The 22,567-nt window shown below is 37.6% G+C and overlaps 1 protein-coding gene across 2 annotated transcripts in view; it reads left to right on the top strand.

The window, feature by feature from the left end:
* Positions 1 to 21,564, top strand: part of macrod2 (mono-ADP ribosylhydrolase 2) — a 476,756-nt gene extending 455,192 nt beyond the window's left edge. The window contains exons 16-18 of one of the 2 annotated variants that reach the window (XM_028006472.1): positions 16,884 to 16,919; positions 18,278 to 18,346; positions 20,417 to 21,564. In XM_028006472.1, the coding sequence (XP_027862273.1) occupies positions 16,884 to 16,919; positions 18,278 to 18,346; positions 20,417 to 20,439 (128 nt within the window). In that variant the 3' untranslated portion in view covers positions 20,440 to 21,564. The remainder of the gene's footprint in view (positions 1 to 16,883; positions 16,920 to 18,277; positions 18,347 to 20,416) is intronic. The other variant, XM_028006473.1, reaches the window with a different exon arrangement.
* The last annotated feature ends 1,003 nt before the right edge of the window (positions 21,565 to 22,567 follow it).

The following is a 22,567-nucleotide window of genomic DNA, read 5'->3' as shown; positions in this document are numbered from 1 at the left end:
ATCACTGGTGTGTGAAAATCTGACTCATGTCACATGGAGCTATGAGGCCATTACATTTCTTAAATGTCTTTTTGTTACGTTTGACAGGCTGTGTGGGCACATTGTGGCAATATATAGACTTCATTATTACTTCATCTTGAAAACTGAGTTTCCTGTGTCTTTGTCCTGTATATTTGATGCTTAAAAGTAAGTAGAGGCAAGATGCTTCCTCCAGGCAGTGTTTCCAAACAAGCTATTCAAGCCTTCTCCTAATTGTTGTCATGAACCTTTAAAACATAACTTGCGAATAGAGCCTTGTAGAGTTAGATGTGGATGTAAGGGTTGTTTTGTAATTTTTGTGGAGGATTGCTCAGTTTGACCTCAAGTTAAACCCTCAGAAACCTTCAGTTTTGGAAAATTCAGCAAATGTTGAGAAAAAAAAAACAGATTTCTTCTCTGTAAAATAATCTTTCTTAGGCTGATAGAGAGCAACACGTTTCTCTGAACTCATTAATATCAACCTTTTCTGGCTGTGTGCTGAAACAAACCTGAGAGCAGCTAACTGCCCAAACATGAACCTTTTAACAAGGTCTACACTCTTGCTCATCATCCATTTCATTAAGTTCTTTGATTAGCAGATTATTGGAGATAATTTCAAACTGAATTCTTATGAAACCAGTGAAGTTGTTTCAGAAGGTTTTTGTTGAGAGATCGTCTTTTATTAGTCAATTAAACTTCTGTATCCCTAGATTTAAAACCTACTGATAATTAGATCATTTTTATGGCCTAGTTGTCAAGCACATTTAAAAAGGATGAACTTTCTTTTCATCTCCAGATTAACATGCTGATAGATCAGATTTTTTTGCCAAAAATGCATCCAGAGACCATTGCATTCTTTATGAACAGTAATGGTTACAAATTTTAAAAATTATGCTATTTCATGTAATCTTGAAATAGCACAATATTTAAATAAATAGAAAGGAGCCCTTAGACCCTACTGAGGGAACTGGTATTTTGAGTGTCTTGGAAAAGTATTCAAACCCCTTTGAACATTTTTCCTTGCCTTTTTGTAATGTTATAGCAACAAACTTTAATGTCTGATTTGAGAAGGATGGATTTACGTTTGGGCTTCATTGAACAATGCTAAAACTTTACTATGCTTTTATCTAAATTGTTATTATTCTGGCTGCATAGTTAGGATTGTTGTCCTGCTGGAAGGTGAACCTCCACTTCATTTTCATGTCTTCATCCATCTTCTCATTACCTTTGACACTGCAGGTAAAAAGCCTCCTTAACATACCTGCAAGTGTTGCAAAAACCTGTTAATCAGCCATCATTTAAGCCATGTGTGCAGCAACATGGAAACACCAAAAACATGCAGGTTTTTGACTTCCACTTGGATCTCTTTAAACAGAGGGGTTCGCTTTACCACTCTTCCATTAAGGCCCAATTTGTGGAGTGCATGACTTGGAGTCCTGCCAATAGAATCCCCTACCTGAGCTGTAGATGTTGCCGCTCCTCCACAGCTAACTAGCGGTCTCCTTGCACAAAGTGAGAGTTATGGTGGACGGCTAAGTTTTGTGTGCTTGCCACTATGCTATTTTTGTTTTTGGATGTTTGATTGAACAATGCTCAATATGTTGTCTAAATCTTACACTTTTTAAATTGATCTAACTCTGCTTTAAGCTTTTCCACAGCTTTTTTGCGGAGTTTTCTACCATGTACCTTAGTTCTCATGATGCTATTTGTTTAATATTTTAATTTGAAGTCTTCACAAAATATTTGTATTAACCCGGAGATTAAGTCACATTCTGTTTTGGTCACTTTCGATTTAATTAAAAGATGTAAAGAGGGCTGAGTAAAATACAATGACTCATTCTCATATATTATGGGTAAAAGTATCTGACCACCAGTTATCATTGTATTTCCGCATCACATTTATCCACCACTTTTCCACCGTGTTGGTTTTTCACCTAAAATCCCACCAAAGTAGCTTGTAGTTGGTGGTTGTAACTTCTACTGGGTTCTAAAGTACCTTCCTCACTTTTTGATTTGGCACATTTCTATCCACCGTCGTCAGCATAGTCTGCTGCTTTTTTCACGCAACTCAGTGTGTATCACAGCTAAATATCTCAGCCCCAACTCAAGTCACGCTAAATAACACAAAGCTAAATAAGACACATTTATGTTTTATTCATTTTCACTGCTATCATCAGTATAATGTGTTAATGTAATAATCTGCTCATTCTGCACACAGTCCCTCATAATAAGAAAAACAAAAAGTGTAGGATTGTGTTTAGGTCATTTGCTGATGTTTCATCAGCGCTTATTACCAAACCAGTGCCATCTGTTGTTTACTTAGCAGGTTTTTCATCAAATAAATATGCAGTTAATTCCAAGGATTTAGTCAACCCAGTGTTTTAATTCTGCATGTGGCAAGAACAAGATTGCAAATTATTTATATTAAATAAATTCCTTTTTTGTTGTTGTTGTTGTTTTTAACTAGAATGATTGAAAAATAAAGATATGTGAAGAGGAGGAGGAGGGGACATTTGATATTTTGAGTCATGCTGCATTCTCAACTATTTGCACCATGTGAATAAAATATCGCTCTGCAAATGCTGTGAGATTCTATGCTTGATAGTTGGGATATTATAAAAGGCTCCCTAAATTGAATCAGAATCCAGACAGCCTATATGTATGAATATTCATGGCATACTTTAAAATGAAAATGGGAGCTACACTGTTATTATGTTTGCCTCATTCTGGTGGTTTGCAAGAGTGGGCAGCCGCTTCACTGAGCTCAGTGCAACACCCATAAATTAAAATGAGACCGCCTAAAGCTAGGAATAAATAAATCTGAGTAGTGAGCAGATATTGTTTTTTCCTTCATGCAGTAAGATTCTCTTGGGAGAATCGATAGCATTTGTCTTTGTTTCAAAGGTAAGACTCGATGGCTGCACACAAATTTGATTCTGTATAATCATATCTGTATACCTCATCGTCTTTTCCCACAAAAAAACCTTTAGCGGAGGTTTCAAATGCAAAGCATTTACATCTTCATGATTGCTTGTCAATGGTATATTAGACTGCTGGTCAGTTATTATGTATCTAGACAACCTATATTAAATCTGACAAAAACAGCAGGGATGTTGCAGAGATTTTTTTTTTCAAAATTTGTCCTCTTATCTTGGAGATCTGAGCGCTCCCTGTTCCTCCTACCTTTGATCAAGCTGCTCCCCAGAGCAGGTTCTCTGCGAGATAAAAGCAGATCCTTTAATGCTGCCGAGAGAACATTTGTTGTAGAATGGTGGTCAAGTGCAAGCCAGACTTGAAATCATTAGAACAGCACATAAAGACAAAAACTACACTATAAAAAAGCTGCTATATTTATTAAATGATAGAATTGCTGTCAGATTTTCAATATCCACCATCAAAACAAACAAACCAAAGTCACCTTGTGAACAATATAGATTTTTTTCTGTCCTTGTCACTGGCATCAAAACATCACTACACTTGAATGGCAAAATTACTGGAATACCAGACAATGGACAAACATGACAAGACGTTTTATAAGAATAACTTTATTATCACTATGTTTAGAGTTCTTATTTATTTATACTTGTCATCTTCATATTGAACTACACAATATGTAGTAGTTCAATAGAAGTACCTCTTAAAGTGATCAGTATCTCTGGTTTAATTTTTTATACGTATATGTTTGAGTAAAATAAACATTATTTTTTTATTCTATTAACTACTGACAACATGTCTCCAAATTTCCAAGAAAAAAATTTAGTATTTATTTGCAGAGAATAAAAAAATGGTCAAATTAACAAAAAAGATGCTTTCATATCTCAAATAATGCAAAGAAAACAAGTTCATTTTTAGACACAACAGTACTAATGTTTTAACTAAGGAAGAGTTCAGAAATTAATATTTGGTGGAATAACCATGAGGTTTTCAAAGAGGTTCAGTGCAGTGGGTTCTTCATTTTTTCCAGAGCTATACATTAAATACACTTTGTCCTTGTTCTGGTAATCAGTGTTGCATGTGCAGTATTAATGTCCTATACATTTTTCCTCTCTCTACACAGTGTTCCCATTTCCCTCCTCTAAAATCCGCAGTATAAACACTCATCTCCCACATTTTCACATTGTTTACACTGAATTCTTAACTCGATCTGAATCTTGCAGCTGAAATCAAGACTCCTCAGACCAGTAAATGTTTTATTCCAAACCGTTTTTGTCCAGATTGGCTGAGGCTGTGTGAAACATAGCCCCAGTTTTCAGTTCTTAGCTGATGAGATTGTCACCCTGTTTGATATTCTACTGCCGTTGCCCATCTTCTCCAAGGCTGGTGTGTGCTTAAAGATGACATTCTGCATGCCTTGGTTGTAACAAGTGGGTATTTGAGCTACTTTTGCTAAGCAATCTGTCTCCTTTTTTTTCTGCATCAACAAGACCTCTATTGTTCATACAGTTGCTATCAACTGGATTTTTCTCTTTTTTTGAAACATTCTTTGCAAACCAGATGGTTGTGTCAGGTGCTGAAATACTCAGACCAACCCTTCTGGCACCAACACCCATCCAAGTCCGTTAAATCCTATTTCTTTAGCAAGTCTTCTTCATAATTTCTAGATGCCCAACTGGTTGGGAACTGAGTTTAGCCAGGAAATCCAGTACCAAACATTTGGAAATGCTCTGAGCAGGTCCCTAACATCTGTTTTATTCAGGAGCGTCAGAGAAGATTCAAGCAGAAAGTCCAACTCTCTCCACTAGTGCTACAGGGGGCACTCCCATGGGCATACAAATCTCTTTACCCTCTAAGATCCACAAACAGAAGTACGTTTTAGTGGAGGTGCGAGAATCTCCTTTTAATAACGTTCCTGGGAATTGGTTCCATTCTTTTTTTCTTGTATCGTATTATTGATTTTAGGTATTCGACATCCCCAGAGGACCAGTTCAAGTGTGAGAGCACAGTGAGCTCTTCCTCAGCAGGATTGCCACAGGCAGTTTGAACAAACTATGATGACATAATGACACTTTGTGTTTCCTCTTTGCTGCTAAAGCATCAGGAACAAAGTGAAATTTCTAAGTAATCCATTGTAAATCCAGTTGAAGTTTCTTTCCTCCTCCTTTCTTACCAGCATGAACAATTAATCCTTTAGAACACACTGGTATGGTTGGCCCAGAATTTGAGGCTGAAATGCACTAAGCGTTTATGTTTCCTCATCTGCAGAAGCAAAACGGATTTCACCATTTACTTAATTGGATGTTTTGTGACCTTTTGTCTGAGCACTTTCTGAACGACAGGGTGTTGGTGATGTAAGTCTGATTCTGAGGGAAAATTAACACTTTCCTGTAGCGACTTGTCAGCACACAATTAACTTTTGGTATAAAACTTCATACTGTAACACTGCGTGACTCTTGAGGGAGCCTGCTGCCACTGGCTAAAAGGACGTTGACTTTTGCTTTTTAAACAAACGCTGAGAGTTAAGTAATGGTAGCGGTAGCAGTCACAGCTTAGCTGAAGCTCTGTGCCTGAGTGCCATGAGTGGATACCCACAGTCTTATCATTATCCCTATTAAGCAGCTTTTATCGCTGAATTGCATTTGGCCTTTCCCCTCTGTCTTAAACTCCATTTAGTGGCTTCTTTTAAGCTATGTTGGTAATTTCAGATTAAGGCGAACCAAACTGATCCTGTCTCCTGTTGGTTCCATGATGAATAAAATGATGGATATTGTTCACAGTTGATTCTGTGGAGTTACATAAAGTAGATGGTGCTTCTTCAACCAAGAGAGTTTTATAAATTTCAAATTCTGCAGTCATATTGCATAAAATGAACATTTCGTTTTGGCTTTTGAAAACTTGAAATCTGAAATAATGGATCATGGTGCAATAATTCTGGGGTAGTGTCAGTAAAGAAAACATATTTTACTTGATAAAATCTTGACTTAGATTGCTTATAAAAATGCATTGTTTTTTTACTGGGATTCAGTGAAAAAGTTGAAACACAAATTCATAAACAGTGAAATATTAGAAGAGAGAGTTTATCAATTTGATGTTTCTTGTTCAAATCCTGCACAGTGGCACAGTTGGTAGCACTGTTGCCTTGCAGGAAGACGGTCCTGGGTTCTATTCCCGGCCATATGTTTCTGCATCTTGCATGTTCTCCCTGACATTGGGTGGGTTCTCTCCGGGTACTCCGACTTCCTCCCACAGTCCAAAAACATGACTGTTAGGTTAATCGGTCTCTCTAAATTCTCCGTAGGTGTGAGTGTGTGTGTGCATGGTTGTTTGTCCTGTCTGTCTCCGTGTTGCCCTGCCACAGACTGGCGACCTGTCCAGGGTGACCCCGCCTCTCACGTTAGCTGGAGATAGGCACCAGCACCCCTCCCGACCCCACTAGGGACAAGGGTGTTAGAAAATAGATGGATGTTCAAATCCCTAAGATGTGTGTTTGTTTTTTTAATAACTTTAAAAACAGGATTTTTGTCATGGAAAAAGGAAAACACAAAGAAAAAATATAACTGCAGCCTTGATGGGTTTGTAAAGCAAGACCCATTCAAGAGTTTTGGGAAGATTAAGCTGCAGCTAGAGTCAGATCTTCAAGAGTCACCACAGTTGGACATATTCAGGGTATTGCAGGCTACAACTGTCACTGCCTTACTTTGGCTAAAGATATGAGAAGGACTTGACTGTTACTCAGTGGTCCAAAGTATTGTTTAGAGGCACAAAATCCAAGTTTTTTAAGGTGAAGTTTCCACAGTCTGCGATGATTAGGAGAGGCGTCATTTCTACTGTCGGCTCAGTGTTTTGTCAAGTCTAAAGTCAGCACAGCCATCTATCAGGAAATTTTACAGCAATTTATGCTTCCCTCTGCTGACAGGTTTTATGGGGATGCTGATTGGATTTTTTTAGTAGTACTAAGAACTTATCCACACTTCTAAAAGCGCCAATATCTGGTTTAAAGACTATGGCACCATCAGCACACTCACCTGGCCTAAATACCACAGATTTTGTTTGGTAAACAACAACATCAACATAAAGAAATGCTTAAAATATATGTATAATGTGTAATAAATCTATATGCATATAAGATATAATCACTGATGCAAATGTTAACTAATAATTTAAAAAATCTATTTTCCAATGAAAAATGTCAAATTTCAAATTGTGTCATCTGCATCTCCAGCTTTAGAATAAGTACGTTACTATCATATATCTGCATTGGAAGAGGACAAGGCTTTTGTATTGAGTAAATGAGAGTACAGCATACTATAGTACAAATTGCAAAGGAAAACTCCAAGCAGCAAAGCCACTTATTTCTAAAAACTAGTCATAAATATGCATGTGACATGCTTTTTGTTGCTATGGTGACTATTCAGTAACTGGCAACAGTGACTGACAGTGATGTTAGGCTAAAATTTAGGATGTTTTGTTTGTTACTTAATTTGTTTGTTTGCTATGCAATTCATGTATTATTACAGACGGCACCCTCCATCCCCATCTTGTAATGTGGCTCTTTTGATGAGAAACACTGGACTCTGGTAGTCTTTACTGCTAAGACTAGACCAACAATGCATTTGCCGTCCATTACGCCGGTCACCTATGGCCCAGAATCTGGCTTCAAAGAGATGGGGCTGCATCTAACAGGCTACAAGGGACACAGTTTTCTGTTCTGCTTTGAAGCTCCTCTTTTGATCAGCTCTCTTCCACTGTCTCTACCCACTGTTTGATTTACAAATGAATCAATTCTATGCACAGGCAGAATTTGTCAGCTAGTAACAAATGGGCTTTTGAAAGGTCTGGAATATCTTACACAGATACACGCCTGTACAGATATCCTTATTAGAGCGATCCATTTATTTTTGGTTATTTTATGGGTTGTAATATAAACTTCAGGCCTAAACATTACCTTGGTACCAGAAATATATCCCAAAAAGGATTTAAATTTCTGACCAGAGAAGTTACTACACCAGGATAGATTTTAACAAGGTACACGGACATCCTAATAAACCAAACCCAAATGAATAAAACATTTATTCGAGTGATGCGTGATGTCTGTTTGGCTTGCCTGAGGACGATTTAATGCTTGAGCCACTAGAGCTAAAGTTAAGATACAACACTTCTATGAGACCCAGACATGGGAGGCTGGATTTTTTTTAATCATTAGCCTCTTGAATTACGATATTCAGATACACAACAATTTATTGTATTTTCCCAGTTTCCTCTAAATGTCCACAATGCAGTGTGGTAAGTTAGTGTGTAAACTAGGGTTGTCATAATACTAACATTTCAAACTCGATACTAACATTGGGCTGGCTATTGCTATGAAGCTAATATTTAAACAGATATTGTTAGCTTATGTCGACTGGAAGGTTTACTGCTTCACTGTGGCAGATAAAGGAGCCTTAATGGCCTTTAAGTTGCTCTTAAGCATCACTGTCATAACATTACAGAGTTCTATGTATACCTGCTGTGAGATGCTGTTTCTGAAGCCTTTTTCCACAGCCTCTGGGATCTTATCTGCTGTGCAAGATGTGATGCTCAGGTCTATGATCAGTTCTAGCTATTGGGATGATTTGGTCATATAAGCCACTTAAACTAACTTTAACCCATGCTTACTTGCAAATACCTTGCTTCTTAAGTCCTCACACTCTAAAAGGAGCATTTTCCTGAAACATCTTTTGATTATTTTAGTGTTTTACTAAGAATCTTGACCTGGTAACATATGAACACTGTTACAAAAGTCTCAATCAGTTAGTGAGAAAATAAATAATTTACATTTTCTATCTATCATATTAGCTCTGAATTCTAGCTCAGGAAAATAAAAATGTTTATTTTCCTACAGTGAAGAAATTCACTTGGTGAAATTTGTATTTGCTTGGATTCATTGAGATGCAGAAAATAAAATCCGTCTTCATCTTTCTACTGATTTTATTTCTATTTATTTATATACTTAACAATAAAACCCACCTCAAGGCATTAATATTAGAGTTGCATAATGTGAGGGAAACATGTAATATGCAATAGTCAATCAGTGATAATGTCTTTCTACCTATAGTGATACCATATGTTGATTTGTTTTATCCTTGTGTTCAACGATATTCTGTAAAAAAAAAAAAGATCACTTGTAACCTCGCTGCAAACTTTTGATTTAGGTTGAGCTGACTTATATGCTCTTCAACAAAGTATTAGTTTATGTAGCCTGGTTTTTGCCGTTTTTTAATGTATTTTCCACTTTTTTGTAGGCTCAGGTGAATTGTGCAGGACATATCTCATGTTACAGATGGGAAAAAATGTAAAAGGAGAGAAGTAGTTTGTTTTTACATAAAAACTAGCCTGCAAAAAGTTTGTGTCAAGAGCATATGGTTTTCTGTGTGGTATATTATATATATTGGAAAGTTAGGGTTGGTCATCAAATTCATATTGTTAAAAACAGATTTAGAAACTGCTTTAAAATAATTTCCATGAGATGTCTTAATTATCCAAAGAAAGCTCTCTTTCAAACTCCACTAGAGACATATTCACTCAGTGCAATAGTTGGGTCGATCGGTCAGCCCGTTCTCTCGCTGACCTTTCACTGACAGACAGATGCTTTTCCTGGGTTTTTGTTTTCTCTACAGTGTAGACTTGCTTTTTGATTATATTGACCAGTCCAGTCTGTGAACTAATGTAGACACCTTGGCGTGTCTTTACAAAACAAAATAGACACAACACCTAAAAGCAGAAAACATGCTGCTCGTCATGGTCCCCCAGCAGTGGTGCGTCCCATTTTAATCTATCCCCGTGGTTAGCCACGTCGTGTAGTGCCAGATTCACTGCTCCCCAGCAAGACAGTCTCTGCCTTCTTGTAAGAAACCACAAAAGGTATTGAAAACAGCAGCGGGCAGCTGCCTGCAGCGGACCCTCTAGCAGCGTGGGGGGAGTCTAAAGATTATGTAAAATATTTCAGTGAGTGATGAGAGCGGAGCAGGCCACCACTGACAGCAGGTTTAGCAGGTATGTAGGTCACACACATGGAGGCCTCTTTTGCATTATTCCCTTCCATGTCTATTTTTGTGTTGTCTTCTTCGTTCACTCCTTCACTTAATCAGCTCTTATTCCTTTCATCTCCTGGTATCTCGGTGCTCCGACTCCTGTTTTAATCTCTTCAGTTGTCTCCTTACACACCGTGGTGGCTGTCTCACGCTACTTCGGATGAAGTAGGGAATAATAAAGATAAAAAAATTTTAAAAAACAGGAATTGACAGACACTGCCAACTAGAGCATTTTTGTAGTTTTGTTTTGTTTTTTTACGCAGGGCAGTCAGTGTGTTATTGAAGTCATGCCATTGGTAATTTTCTTCTAATTTTCTTTTGCATTTATTGTCAGTTGCAGCATATTTTCCTTCCTTCCATCGCTTGCTGCCCTCTAATCATCTTTGCTTTCCTCTGAGTGGGAGCTTAACCCCAAAGCAGATGGTGTCCTGTTCTCTTTTTCCTTATTCAAAGTGCTTTTTGTTTTCTCATCGTGTCAAGCATGGCTCAGGGTTGTGTAATAAGCTTGGGTCTTTTCAGCGTGTTTAGAGGACCCTGACCTAACTTGGAGCCACCCCACCACAACCACCACCACTGCAAGGTTACCCAAACCCACAGGGGTGCACAATGCAACTTAGTGTCTACAACCCCTTGGCCTTTTCTTAAGGAGAAGAAAGCCGGAATATTAATGAAGACTCTTGGCTTTTTCAGGAGGATAACAGTGGGGAGGGGGCAGTCACAGTGTTTACTGAACAGGCTTGTTTTCATCTCCACGGCCCGCAGGTCACAGCTCAGTGCTCTTTAATTGGCTTAGATTGTCAGACAGTGTTCTACCTCAAAGAAGAGAAAACTCCAGCTATTCAATACTGACACACCTCCCTTTCTCACAAATATCCTATTTTTCCCCCCCGTCCCATCCTGTTTTGGGAGAATCAGCTCATCTAGTTAAGTTCTTTCCACAAGCCTGCGCTACAAATTTAACATTAGCATATGAAAATAGGCTGCTTTCCACATTTACCAGCTCATTAGTTCTTTTGGTTGGGCACTTGTTGAGGTCTGCTGTTTTGCTTCAGTGGGGATGTCTTTGATTATTTTTGTAGTAGGCTTGCCAGGCCCAAAGCTGTTAGTCCATGTAAAGTTCAATGAGAGATGCTTTGATACTTCTTTAATACACATGGTTCAATACAGAGCAGACCAGAGGCTCTAAAGACCACCCGATTTACGTGCTGAAATTATTCTTACTCTCATTTAATTCAGTTTGTTTACTAGATTAAATAAATTAGCAAAACTGTGGAATTGAATTTTAGTATTCAACAAGTCAGAATATGTGTGAAGTAATTATAAAAACGTATCACACATCTTTCAATCCTCTATCTTATTTATATTCAATGGTGTTTACTGGTTCTATACTCAATGTTTGAGCAGTGTTTGCAAAAAATGCAAGTGAACTTTTGCATCTGTACTTTAATAACAGTTTTAAAACTACTAAAACTGTTATGAAAACTATGAAAACATGAAGGAGTTCAGTATTTAGCATAATGAAAAACTGGTTTATCAAACTGAATAGTCTGGTACAATAAATTTAATCCAATGCACTGGGAATGCAACGAAGCAAGATTCAGATTGTTTGGTTTTTGTTATGCACTGAACTGTGAATTTTCCCTGTTTAGGTTATAAAAGTATATTCATCCATCCATCCATTATGATATATGCTTATCTCACAGAGGTTGCGAGGGGTGCCGGTGCCTATCTCCAGGTCGCCAGTCCATAGCAATAAAGTATATTCATTCATTCCATAATAAAGTATATTCAAAACCAGTCCAATCCAAATGATATGAAGCAGTGAAATTTTGTTTAGTATTTACTGTCAGTTGGTAAAACATTATTCAGTTTACGGAAGCTCAGAGAACTGAATTTGTAGCAATTCTGCCTTCTGAAAAAATGATCTTCATTTTGTGGAAATAAAGCTTCGACAGATAGTGCTACCAGCCTTGATAGTTTCTTTCTTTATTTCTCATAATGCCCTCCAGGTGCCTAATAAAACCCACAAAACAGAGCTTACGCTGGTGAGATAGAAATAGTTTGTATTCACTGAAGGAGATTTAATTTGTAAATGGACCTATCAGATTAAATCCATTGCTCAGTGTAAGAAGTAAGCAATGAATGGTTTGTAATTTCTTCCCGAGCTGAGACTGTGATAGGTCATGTTCATTGTTTGACTGCGAACAGCTGGACACCTGTGTGATCTTCTGGAGATCAAATCTTCCAGACTGGTTTGTACAGCATGTCAAAACCATGACTCTGGGATCAGATGAAGGGAAAAAAATTCTCCTGGGGAACTGACTCTGCAGGGTACAGATGTCCTCACACCTCCATTGATTTTTTTTTCCAACTCTATTATTTTACTGTTAAAGAAGGATAGTTGAATAAATGTCACTGAGGTGCCCTGTGGCTGTAGGACAAAGAGAACATCCTCTTCTGCCCAAAGGGTCCCATCTGGAACATTAAGCAAAGTCGGCTTCCAATCCGCTAACGGTGGTGTGACAGATGAGATTTGATTATGATGAGACATAAACAGGGATATTGTCAAACAAAGGTGGCCACTATTCAGATATCTGTTTTTCATACAAAACTTTTACTTGCCTCTGTCTATTTATGCTAGATCTAAAGAGATTTTCTACTGTAACTCATTGTTGTTGTGCAGAATACTAAAGCTGACCAACAAAACGCTAACTACCCCTTGTCTAATAAATGAATGGAGGTTAGGGCGATGTAATTTTCTGCTTGTCTGCAGATGAGGGTGACTTATGCCCAACTCTCTTCCTTCCTGTCCCCTTCTTCTGTGTGGAAATGTGAGCACATGCACATTTCCTCTCCTCCTGAAGGCTGGAACTGATATGAAGTGCTAAAGATAGTAAAGGTTTCGCAATCCTTCTAGAGTTTTTATTTTCAACTCAGTGACCTACGTACAGTGGATTTAATAAATCTTAATACCATATCTCTGAATCTTTCTGTTTTATTGGTATAAACTCCAATGTGCTCTATCGGGATTTTATGTGTTTGACCAGGTGTGTCCAGCTCCCGTCCTCAAGAATCGATGTGTCCAACATACCTTAATCAAATGGTATGTTGAAGTCCTAAAGCATGAAGTCCTGCTAATGACCCACTTAGTTGATTCAGGTCTCTTAATGCAGAGATGCATCCAGACGTTGCAAGACACTAGACTTCAAGGACTGCAGTTTGGCACTTACGTAACTTTTGGAAGTTACGTGTTAGACCAACAGAAAGTAGTGCATGATTATGAAGTGGAAGGAATACGACACATTGTTTTTAATATTTTTTGAAATAGAAATCTGAAACGTGTGGCATGCCATTTTATTCAGCCCCTCTGGGTGAACAAATCTGAACCACCTTTTGCTTTTGTTTTTGAATGTCCCTAACAGCCTTGACGTGTCAGATTATCAAGTATCCTCCATCTTATCACATGGATAAGTTTGGATCAAATACATGTCATTGTAACTCTAGCAAAAATGCACACCCATTGTGGACAGAGAGCTTACATTGCCTCTGCAAGGCTGTGCATGGTGGCATCATGCACAGCACCTCCGCAACGTCATCCATCAAAATTATAACCTACAAGTCCTATTTTTTGCAGGACGCTGGAGCAAATACAGAGTCAGTCGACAAATGTCATACCATTCCAACAGGAAAATGTATCAGCACAGCAACTGTATTTTCAAAATAATTCACTAAGATAAACTACATTTACTTGAATTACTAGCTATATTAATGAACATATGGGTATATTTGTACAGATATGCTGTCAGCATGTGTCCTTTATGGTGATGCATACACACAAAATGTGGCTTCAATGCTGAAGTTTTCTCAGTCAAGTCACAGTAGGAATGTCGATCAAAGCAGACTAAGTGAGTCTACAGGAAAAGATTAATTTTGGAAGTTGAGAACTACAGTATTTCATAATGACACAAGTCATCCTTTTCATAAATGGCTTTATGGGGAAATCTCTCATTTTCCATGTGTGCTTCTCTGAGCACCTCTAGCGTAAATAAGGATAGTCCAGAACAGCTCCGGTCCACCAGCCATGTGTCCAGAAAAAATACCTGCGTGTAAATCCTGGGTTAGGATTTGTGAATTTATTATTTAGGTGATTCCTCATGGCTACGCATATGCTTAACTGGTTTGTCTGATCTTTATTTACGGGAAACAGAATCAGTGTGGTTGACTAGAAATACACTAGTTTGTGGATGTAACATGACCAAATGTTAACATTACTAGAGGTAAGAATGTTTATTCGGTCTAAGTTTTGAACTCCATATCACAGTGACACCCTCAGATATATGGAATCAGTTCAAATACTCTTGTTTCAGCAGCTATGAAGCAGAAACAGGATGTCCAACTTTTAAGAAACATTGATGTAATGTCTCCTCAGCTTCCTACAGACGAACTTACTTCAGTGTTCTGTTTTTCTCATCTTCCCTTGCCCTCTCAGCACTGTGCCTCTCCTTCACCATAATCTTGACAGAGACCAGTTTTTTCTTTCTCCCCCCATCTTGTTTATGTGTTTGCCACAGCACTCCCAGATCTTTTTCTAAATGATAGCCTCTCCACTCTCAGCACACAGGAGCCAAATTAGAGAGTGAGACAGAACTATGTTCCAAGCTTCAGGCAGGCAGTGGGAGGCTGGGGCCCCAATCAGCTGAAACTGTGAAGCTTTTTTTGTTTTTTGTTCTGTTTTGATTACTGTCGGATATTAGAGAAGCAGGATGCTACCTTAGCACCAAGACTGTACTGTTATTACCTTGGAGGCAAGATGTTAGAAGTGAGTGGAATGAAGCGAGTGCTTTAGTGAGCTCCTTCCTTTAGTTGCCTGCTTGTGTGTTGCAGGCATTGTTCTTACATTAAGCAACTTCACACGTCCCACTTCTAATTTTCTTTAAAGATGAAGCTATTTATTGGAATATAATAAGAGATATTTTGTGGAACCCATTAAGTAAATCTATTACACAGATAGACAGAAATATTTCAAACCTCCTTACTTTAATTTTGATGATTATGGTTTAAAGATGATGTAAACCCAACCCAATTGGTTTGTTAGAGAATTAGAATATTACATAAGGTAAATAATAGATTGTATTTTGTTAATTTCTATGCTCATAATACTGGTCCTCTGGAGTCTTAGACTTTGATTTCCAAATGAGACGTAAACTTTACTTTCATGTGAAAAGAGAGAATTAGACCATTGAGCAAGAGCCCAGTTCTTTTTCTCCTCAGCCCAGGTAAGACTCCTGTAGCCCATGTGTAGGAAATTCTTGAATATATTTTTGTATGATAATACTCCCACATTTTTTTTTTCTTTCTTTCAACTTCTTACGAATACGCTTGGATACAGCACTCCAAGCAACCACCTTGTCTTACCTTTCTTATAAAGCATGTCAATAACTGTCTTTTGGACATCTGTGCAATCAACAGTTGGCCCCATGATTGTGTCCTACTGACCCAGACTAAGAGACCAATTAGAGGCTGAGTAAACTTAATGTATTGAGTTAATTACCATCGATTGATGTGACATCATATGTAACCTTTTTGCAATTTTCAAAATTTCTGACACCACATTTAGAGTTTTAATTATCTGTAAATCATAATTGTGAACTACAAAACGATATCCATGGTTTTCAAAAAAGATTTACAATTTAATAGTCGAAAATGTATTTGTCCTTTGTGTTTGTAAACTTTTTGTCTAAAAGCTGGCATAAATAAGTCAGTCAAATATTATGTTTTACAAATTGAGCCAAACGTTTAAAGCACCTTCGTCCATATGTTGGGTTTTTATGTCAGTGGTTTTCTTCCACTGGAAGAAAAAGGGCTCAATGAAAAAGAAAACTAAACATGAACAATTATGCATAGTCTAAACTAAAAGAACAAACATGTAAACATTGAAAAGATTCTTTTTTACTTTTTGATTGAGGATGATATTTTGCCTCGTGGGCAGTTCAATGTCTCAGATTAAAAGGCAAAAAGCTATACAAAGGCTCAGACGGTTGTTGCTTCATCCTTCCTGCTTCTCAGCAGTACTTCTGTCCCTCTGGTGTCTACAAAAGGAAAAGTTTATGCTGAAATATTGCAACAGATTAAATACAAAAAAGAGTGTTTTTTCTTCTTTTTATGGAAGTCTTCAGACCAGCCACAGAAACAAAGACTGATGTTGCCTACATGTGCTTTTTTTATAAAGTGGCATGGTATTTAAATCCAAACCTGTAATGATCACCAGGAAACTCCTATTTACCAACTTGGTAAATGACCTTGACTGCAGACATACAGAACGATCACATGCTTTGGATCCTGCACATTCTTCTATTGTGTTTAAGCAGATGTATTTGTTTACATTATCACAAGCCTGCCAGGGGAGAGCGGGTTATTTTTGTGGCGTGCTTTGTTGGGATGATTGTTGTTCCAAAGAAGGCAATGCGGAGGTTTGCTCAGGGAGCGACGATAAAGGAGTTTTGTGACTACAAAGGTAACAAGTAGGATAGAGAAGAGGGGGAAAGGATGTTTGTAGGGGAAGGGGAGGAGGGTCTCTAGCTGCCTTACAGGGATGGCAGCCTGTAATTAATTTTGCATGAGTCTTTCTCCCAATGTGTGTTTGTTTTGTTCTTTTTTGTGAAGTATAACTCTTTAGGAAGGCAGTGAATTTTCAGGGACAAGAGAAAGCATCAGGTCAGAAGTGTGAAGCTGCCGTAAAGTCCTTGGACTAAAAATAAATTAGAACAGCAGCTTGCAAGCAGGATGATTTCAGACAATGATTAACGGTAATACCTGAGTAAAGGCAATGTCTACATCAAAATCTGCTCTGCATTACAGATTCCTCTGAACCCAACGCTGGCACCAGCAATGGCGGTGAGTAGTGATACTAAACACTTTGTGTAATCAGCCCATCACAAAAGGAGAGGAGAAAGAAAAAGAATATGCAGTGTTCAAACTCATTCACAAATTCAAATCTGAAAAGTTTGGCCTGCATCTGTATTTAGTCCGATTTACACTACCCTAAATAGCATGTTCAACTCATCTTCCTGTATACACTATCCCCAATAACTTTAAATTTGCTGTGAGGTGCTTTTTGTAAGGAGGAATGAGAAAATGATTGAGTATGACAATGACATTAAACAGCACGAGTATGCAAAAAAAGCTTTATATCAAAGCCCTAGTACAATGGCAATTAAGTCTGAGTCAAGACCTGAAAAAGACTACTCACAAACACGTTCCTTCAATCCTGAACTACTTTGCAAAGAAGAGTGGACATAAATTTAAATCCAATCACATAAACTAATTCGAACTCAATTTCAGTTCTTTGTTAGTTTTCTAATGAAAGAAACCATGCAGATTGCATTGAGTCATTGACTTGTAGCATTCATTCCCTCTGAACAGGTCTGTGGCGACAGTAGAAAAGGAAAAACTCCCTCTAACGACCACCTGCCACGACCTTTAAACAGAGCAGAAACAAACAGAAGAAAAGATCAAAATGTACTTTCTATGTTAAAGAAAAGTGGAAATTTAAAGGCAGAATAGTGACTCCTTCAGTGGCTTCATCTAGAAGAGAAACACAGCAAAGCAGATGAGCTAGAAACTAATTTTCTTTAAGGTTAGTCACAAGAAAAGCTCAGCCAATAGCTATTTCTAGGAAAGTGACAGGCATGGCATATAATAAGGTGACTTCTAAAGCTAACTTGGTTTCACCTGATTTCATTTACCAGCATCAGAGTAAAGTCATTCAATTAAAATGGATGCCATATTTTCTAGGTTTTATTTGTAATAATATGTATCATTTTCTTCCTTTTCACAACTACGTCTTACTTTCTGTTGGTCTGTCACATAAAATCCAGATAAAATACATTTAAGGTTTTGGTAAAAGTGGAAAAAGCTAAGAGGGATCATTGATTTGTCTTATCTAACGCCTTCTGCAGACAGCCACTAGGTTTCTTCTTCCAACTTCCTTTTCTATTTACTAATTCATACCACATGACAGTACAGTACATATTAGCATTCAGTATATGTGGAAGATGCTGAAACCGTTTTTGTGATAAAAAATATAGTTTTGCGAAAGAGGAACACTACCTTTAATCTTGAACCTTAGACAGATGCATGAGAACTATAAATCTGCTCAGGTTGATTCTGAAGCTTTGGTGAGCAAATGCTGTTGAGGTATGCTGCAGGTTTTCTTTGCTATAACCCTTTTTCCCCATTTTTTGTTCTCTTAGAGGATATAAAACCTGTTGAGAGCTCAGAAGAACCTTCTTCGATAAAACCTGAAGACCCAAAGCCCAAAGGTAAGGGCACGGAGGAAACATTAACAACCTCTCACGGGCTCATGCAGATCTCTATTTTTAAGAGGGTTCCTATTAGTGGCCACAGCCACTGAATTAAAATTCAGTTTATTCAGAGAATCCTGAGCTATGTGCAGGAAATTGTTGCCAGGGTTCATCCCCCCTGCATCAGTTTTCCTCCCCGTCTGTCTCCATCTTCCCCGTCTCTGTAGGGGAGTGCAGGCCATTTGTACGTGCTCCTCCAGGGCCAAATGCATTTGTAACTCCACTCAACCCATTTCAGGTCTGCAGTGTTAACCCTGATATCTCGACACACAAGTGTCGGCACGTCTTTGGAGATTGAGTGTGATAAATTACCTGAAAACCCGACCATCGGACGTTTAATAAATCAACTGTAAAATGTATATTATTTTAACATGCAGTGACTGCAGTGGTAGTAATCATGCCAATAAATCATGTTTGTTAAGGGTACTATGCTACTGTTATTCTCAGATTTCTATCAAACTTTTGGTCCAATGGCATAGCATTTGTATATTGACACAAATACATTGCTATTGCTGGAAATTATTATATATATATATTTTTTTTTCCATTCAGGAGAGTTGTTAAGCCAGAAACAGGGACTTGGGTATTGCAAAGAGGAGTTTCCAGGTAGAGAAAAAAAAGAAACACAAGTATCTGCTATGAACAGATTGTTGGGGTTGAATAAATAGGACAGAGTAGCAGCATATGAAATAAGTTGGCAGAGACACACGAGGCGGTGTAGAAAGGGAAAGCTTTAACAATGCCAGCCAAAGCGTCATGGAAGAAAAAGGTTGTTGTCTAACAAGCGTCAGGAACATGGTGGGATGCTTTATTATGAATCTGGTCAGCATATACTGTTCTTTTTAATCAGCTAGAGTACAACTTAGGAGAATCACAACAGGCTGTCCTCTTTTCTGAGTCCAGGTAATGGATTATTTCAGCTTCACTAAAGGTTAATAAGATAGAGAAATGGAACAGCCTCTCAATTCCAGATTGAATTTTGACTAAATTTTGGGGTTTGATATGTTTTAATTCGGCACACCAATGCAGTCCAAAACAAAGACCCACAGTGGAAGAGGATGGGGGAATATCTCCACATATGTTTGACTATCGTTTACCTATTTGTAACAAATAGCTAAAAATGCTTATATCTTCACATTTAATAGGTCAGACACCAAATATATCCTAAAATGCATCATTTGGCATAGTGGAAACTGTCTATGAATTACTGCAGAAGTCAATATAAAACTATGAACATAACATCAGCTATTTCAAAAAAAGATTAGGGTTAGCCCTTGACACATATGCCAGTTTTGCCTCATTTTTGCAGCCACTCTGATCTTTTCCTATTCTGGTATTTGACCATTTTAAATAAATTTAAAAATATTGCAAACTTTAGAAAGCTGAGTGTTTAACTCTGTGATATCATCATGAAAATGAACATTTAACATTTTTGCAAAGCATTTTTATGGCAAAAGGTAACTGTATTGACCTTGATTGACCTTTTTCCCCTGTTTATTTTAGCATCATAACAGGTTAGGCTGTTAAATATCAAACGGTAAGAAGTTTGATATTTACACTAATTTTGTATACATTTTAGTGGCCTTGCAGTATAAAATTCTGAGTGGCATCAAAAAGGGGGCAAGACTAGGATGTGTGTCAAGAAGGCTCATTTTGAAATAACTGTTCTCAGGTATCTCAAGTAGTGTGACGAGAGTTTTTATATCACGCACATAATGAAGATGAAATTGCCAACAAGTTTGTAGAGCAACAAAAAAGTAACGACACTGGCAAATGGAGTCATGACCTAACAACAAAGTAAACAACAAATAAATATATTTTTGGCACATTGGGAACATGAAATCCAAGGCCTAATTCACAAAATAATTTTAAGCTTTCATCTATATCACCAATATAAGTTACAAAAAAAAGTGCAATTTTTTTTGATCAAGTATACTTTTTAAAATGTTAACTTTTTAGGAAGGGAAATTAAAACTTGAGCACGGCATTTGACGGTATTTACATATCCCATTTTAATTTTCTGTCCAGACTCTGCTGAGAGCAAAGAATGACCTACTGAGAGGAGAACAATCAACCTCATCTGACAGCCAGTAAACTGTGCAAAGGCCAACCGCACTGGTGTCAGACGGGCCCATGTCAGAATGGGCTCTGACACTGGCCCAGGACAACCAGAAACTTCACATGATGCTCACATCCCCAACTTTAATTAGCTTTCCACCTTTTAATTCTTCCCTGAAGTATGTATGTACTGTATGTAAATGTATGTATGTACAAAACCTTCTATAGGACTTGAACATATCAACCAGAAAAGAAGAGCCATACCTCACTGTATGTTAGTCATCCATCATTTTGCCAGCAGGGTGCAAAGAGATGAACCAGGTTCAAGTGTTTATTTGCTAAAAGCCACTGTGAGAGCTCGGTCAAGCTGTCAGAGGGCAGCAGCCGCAGCTCCTACATGTTAACACTCCTGACTGGATGAGGCTTAACATCAACCTTTTTGTTCCTACAATTCCAACTTGGCAATATACAGATTAATGTTCTACATTTATGGGGCTTTTAGATTGCACCATTGGTGCAACGCCAAGTCAAATCAGCCAATAACTGCAAGGCAATGTGCCATTCCCTGGCAACTCATGTGTTAACATCCCAGATCACACAAACCAGGATGCGGCCGTCTCTTGACAAATTGATTAGCTCTTTTTTTTCTCCCCTTGTTTTCTTCGCCTTTTCCAGTGCATGCCAGAAAATTGCTTTGAATTTCACTGTCATAAAAAAGAACTAGCCCTCTTCACTTTTGCTTGTCTTCTTTCCAGATTGTTTATAATTGTACGGAAGGAATCTGCCTTATTTCATATCAGACAAAAAATAATGGTATCAGACTTTAGGATGTGGGCCAAGTATAATTTTATGCTTGTGTTTTGCTTGCAGATGATTTGTATTTTTAATTACATCAAAATGGCTATTACCTGTTGTTAAACATTTCTTGTTTTATTGGGTTGATTTTAAAATGGTTTTACTTTTTTTAATCGTTAGCTGATTATTTTTGGTGGTGCCATGCTAAAGAACAGATGAATTACAGTTCTATGAAATGAAATGATGATGCCTTCATACTTTGATGTTTGCTTTGCTAAACTATAACAGAAACAACTAATAAAGTTTAAATTCAAAGCCCGGTGTCAGCTCATAATGCCCATTGTGTCATTTTGGTTTTGTCATGACCAGGAAATTCTTAGTAAGGGTGGAAGCATTTTGAAAAATACAACCAGAAGTTAGTTTATCAGCAGGAAATGAATATCCAGTCATGAATTTTAGAGTTTCCTAATGACTAATCTCTCCACAAGTGTTCACTAGCAGAAAAATTATAATTTGCTCATTTGAATCTTAATAAAAACACTTTGTTCTTTATTAGAATGCATTACCAGATGACAATCTCCTAAAACTTTGGTTTTTATTTAGTTTTAATCTGTCAATCACCGGTTAGAGCAATTCATGGGGGAAAAAAGGCTTACTGCAGTGTCTTATTGATCGATAAAAGACAAAATCTTTCAAAAATCATGTTTTGTTTTTCTCTTTGCATTCATAAATGGGGACAACCAGAGTTGAAGTACATATTCCTGGTAGAGGTATTTACTTTGTTAATATATTTAAAAGTTAGTGAATTAATAAAAATGATCCCAGATACAAGATGTGGATGGGGTGGTGGTTTGAGCGCCAAAGGCAACAGATTGACAGCCAGAAGGCAGAAAACTTCAGAGTGAAGCAAGGCGACGACTAAAGCTCTGTATCGGCATGAAAGCTTCTCTTTCAAAAAAACCACATCCCTTTATCAGCTATTAGCATAAAGTTTTCAACTAGTTGGGTTCATTATTTCTAAAAAAAATTATTATACCCATGCACAAAAATGTCTCACAATACACTTTTCCCCTTAACATTTGTTTGCTACAACATGCAGAACTCCTTCTGTTTTAGGTGTCGGTAAACAAGCAGCTGACAGTGAAGAGGAAAGGTCCTTTATTGCGCTAACCAATTTTCTCACAGGTTACACCAACAAGTGCATGACAAGATCAAGTTCAGCCCAAGATGACAACCAAAACCAACAGAAAGGTGGTACATGCTTTTTGCAGGACACTCCATAGTAAGTGGCAATTTTTAATCAGTTATACTCTAAGAGTATATCAA

The sequence above is a fragment of the Xiphophorus couchianus genome, chromosome 22, assembly GCF_001444195.1.
Source record: "Xiphophorus couchianus chromosome 22, X_couchianus-1.0, whole genome shotgun sequence".
In the NCBI taxonomy this organism is placed as follows: domain Eukaryota; kingdom Metazoa; phylum Chordata; class Actinopteri; order Cyprinodontiformes; family Poeciliidae; genus Xiphophorus; species Xiphophorus couchianus.
Note: the sequence above shows the minus strand (reverse complement) of the source record. Positions and strands in the feature narration are given on the sequence as shown.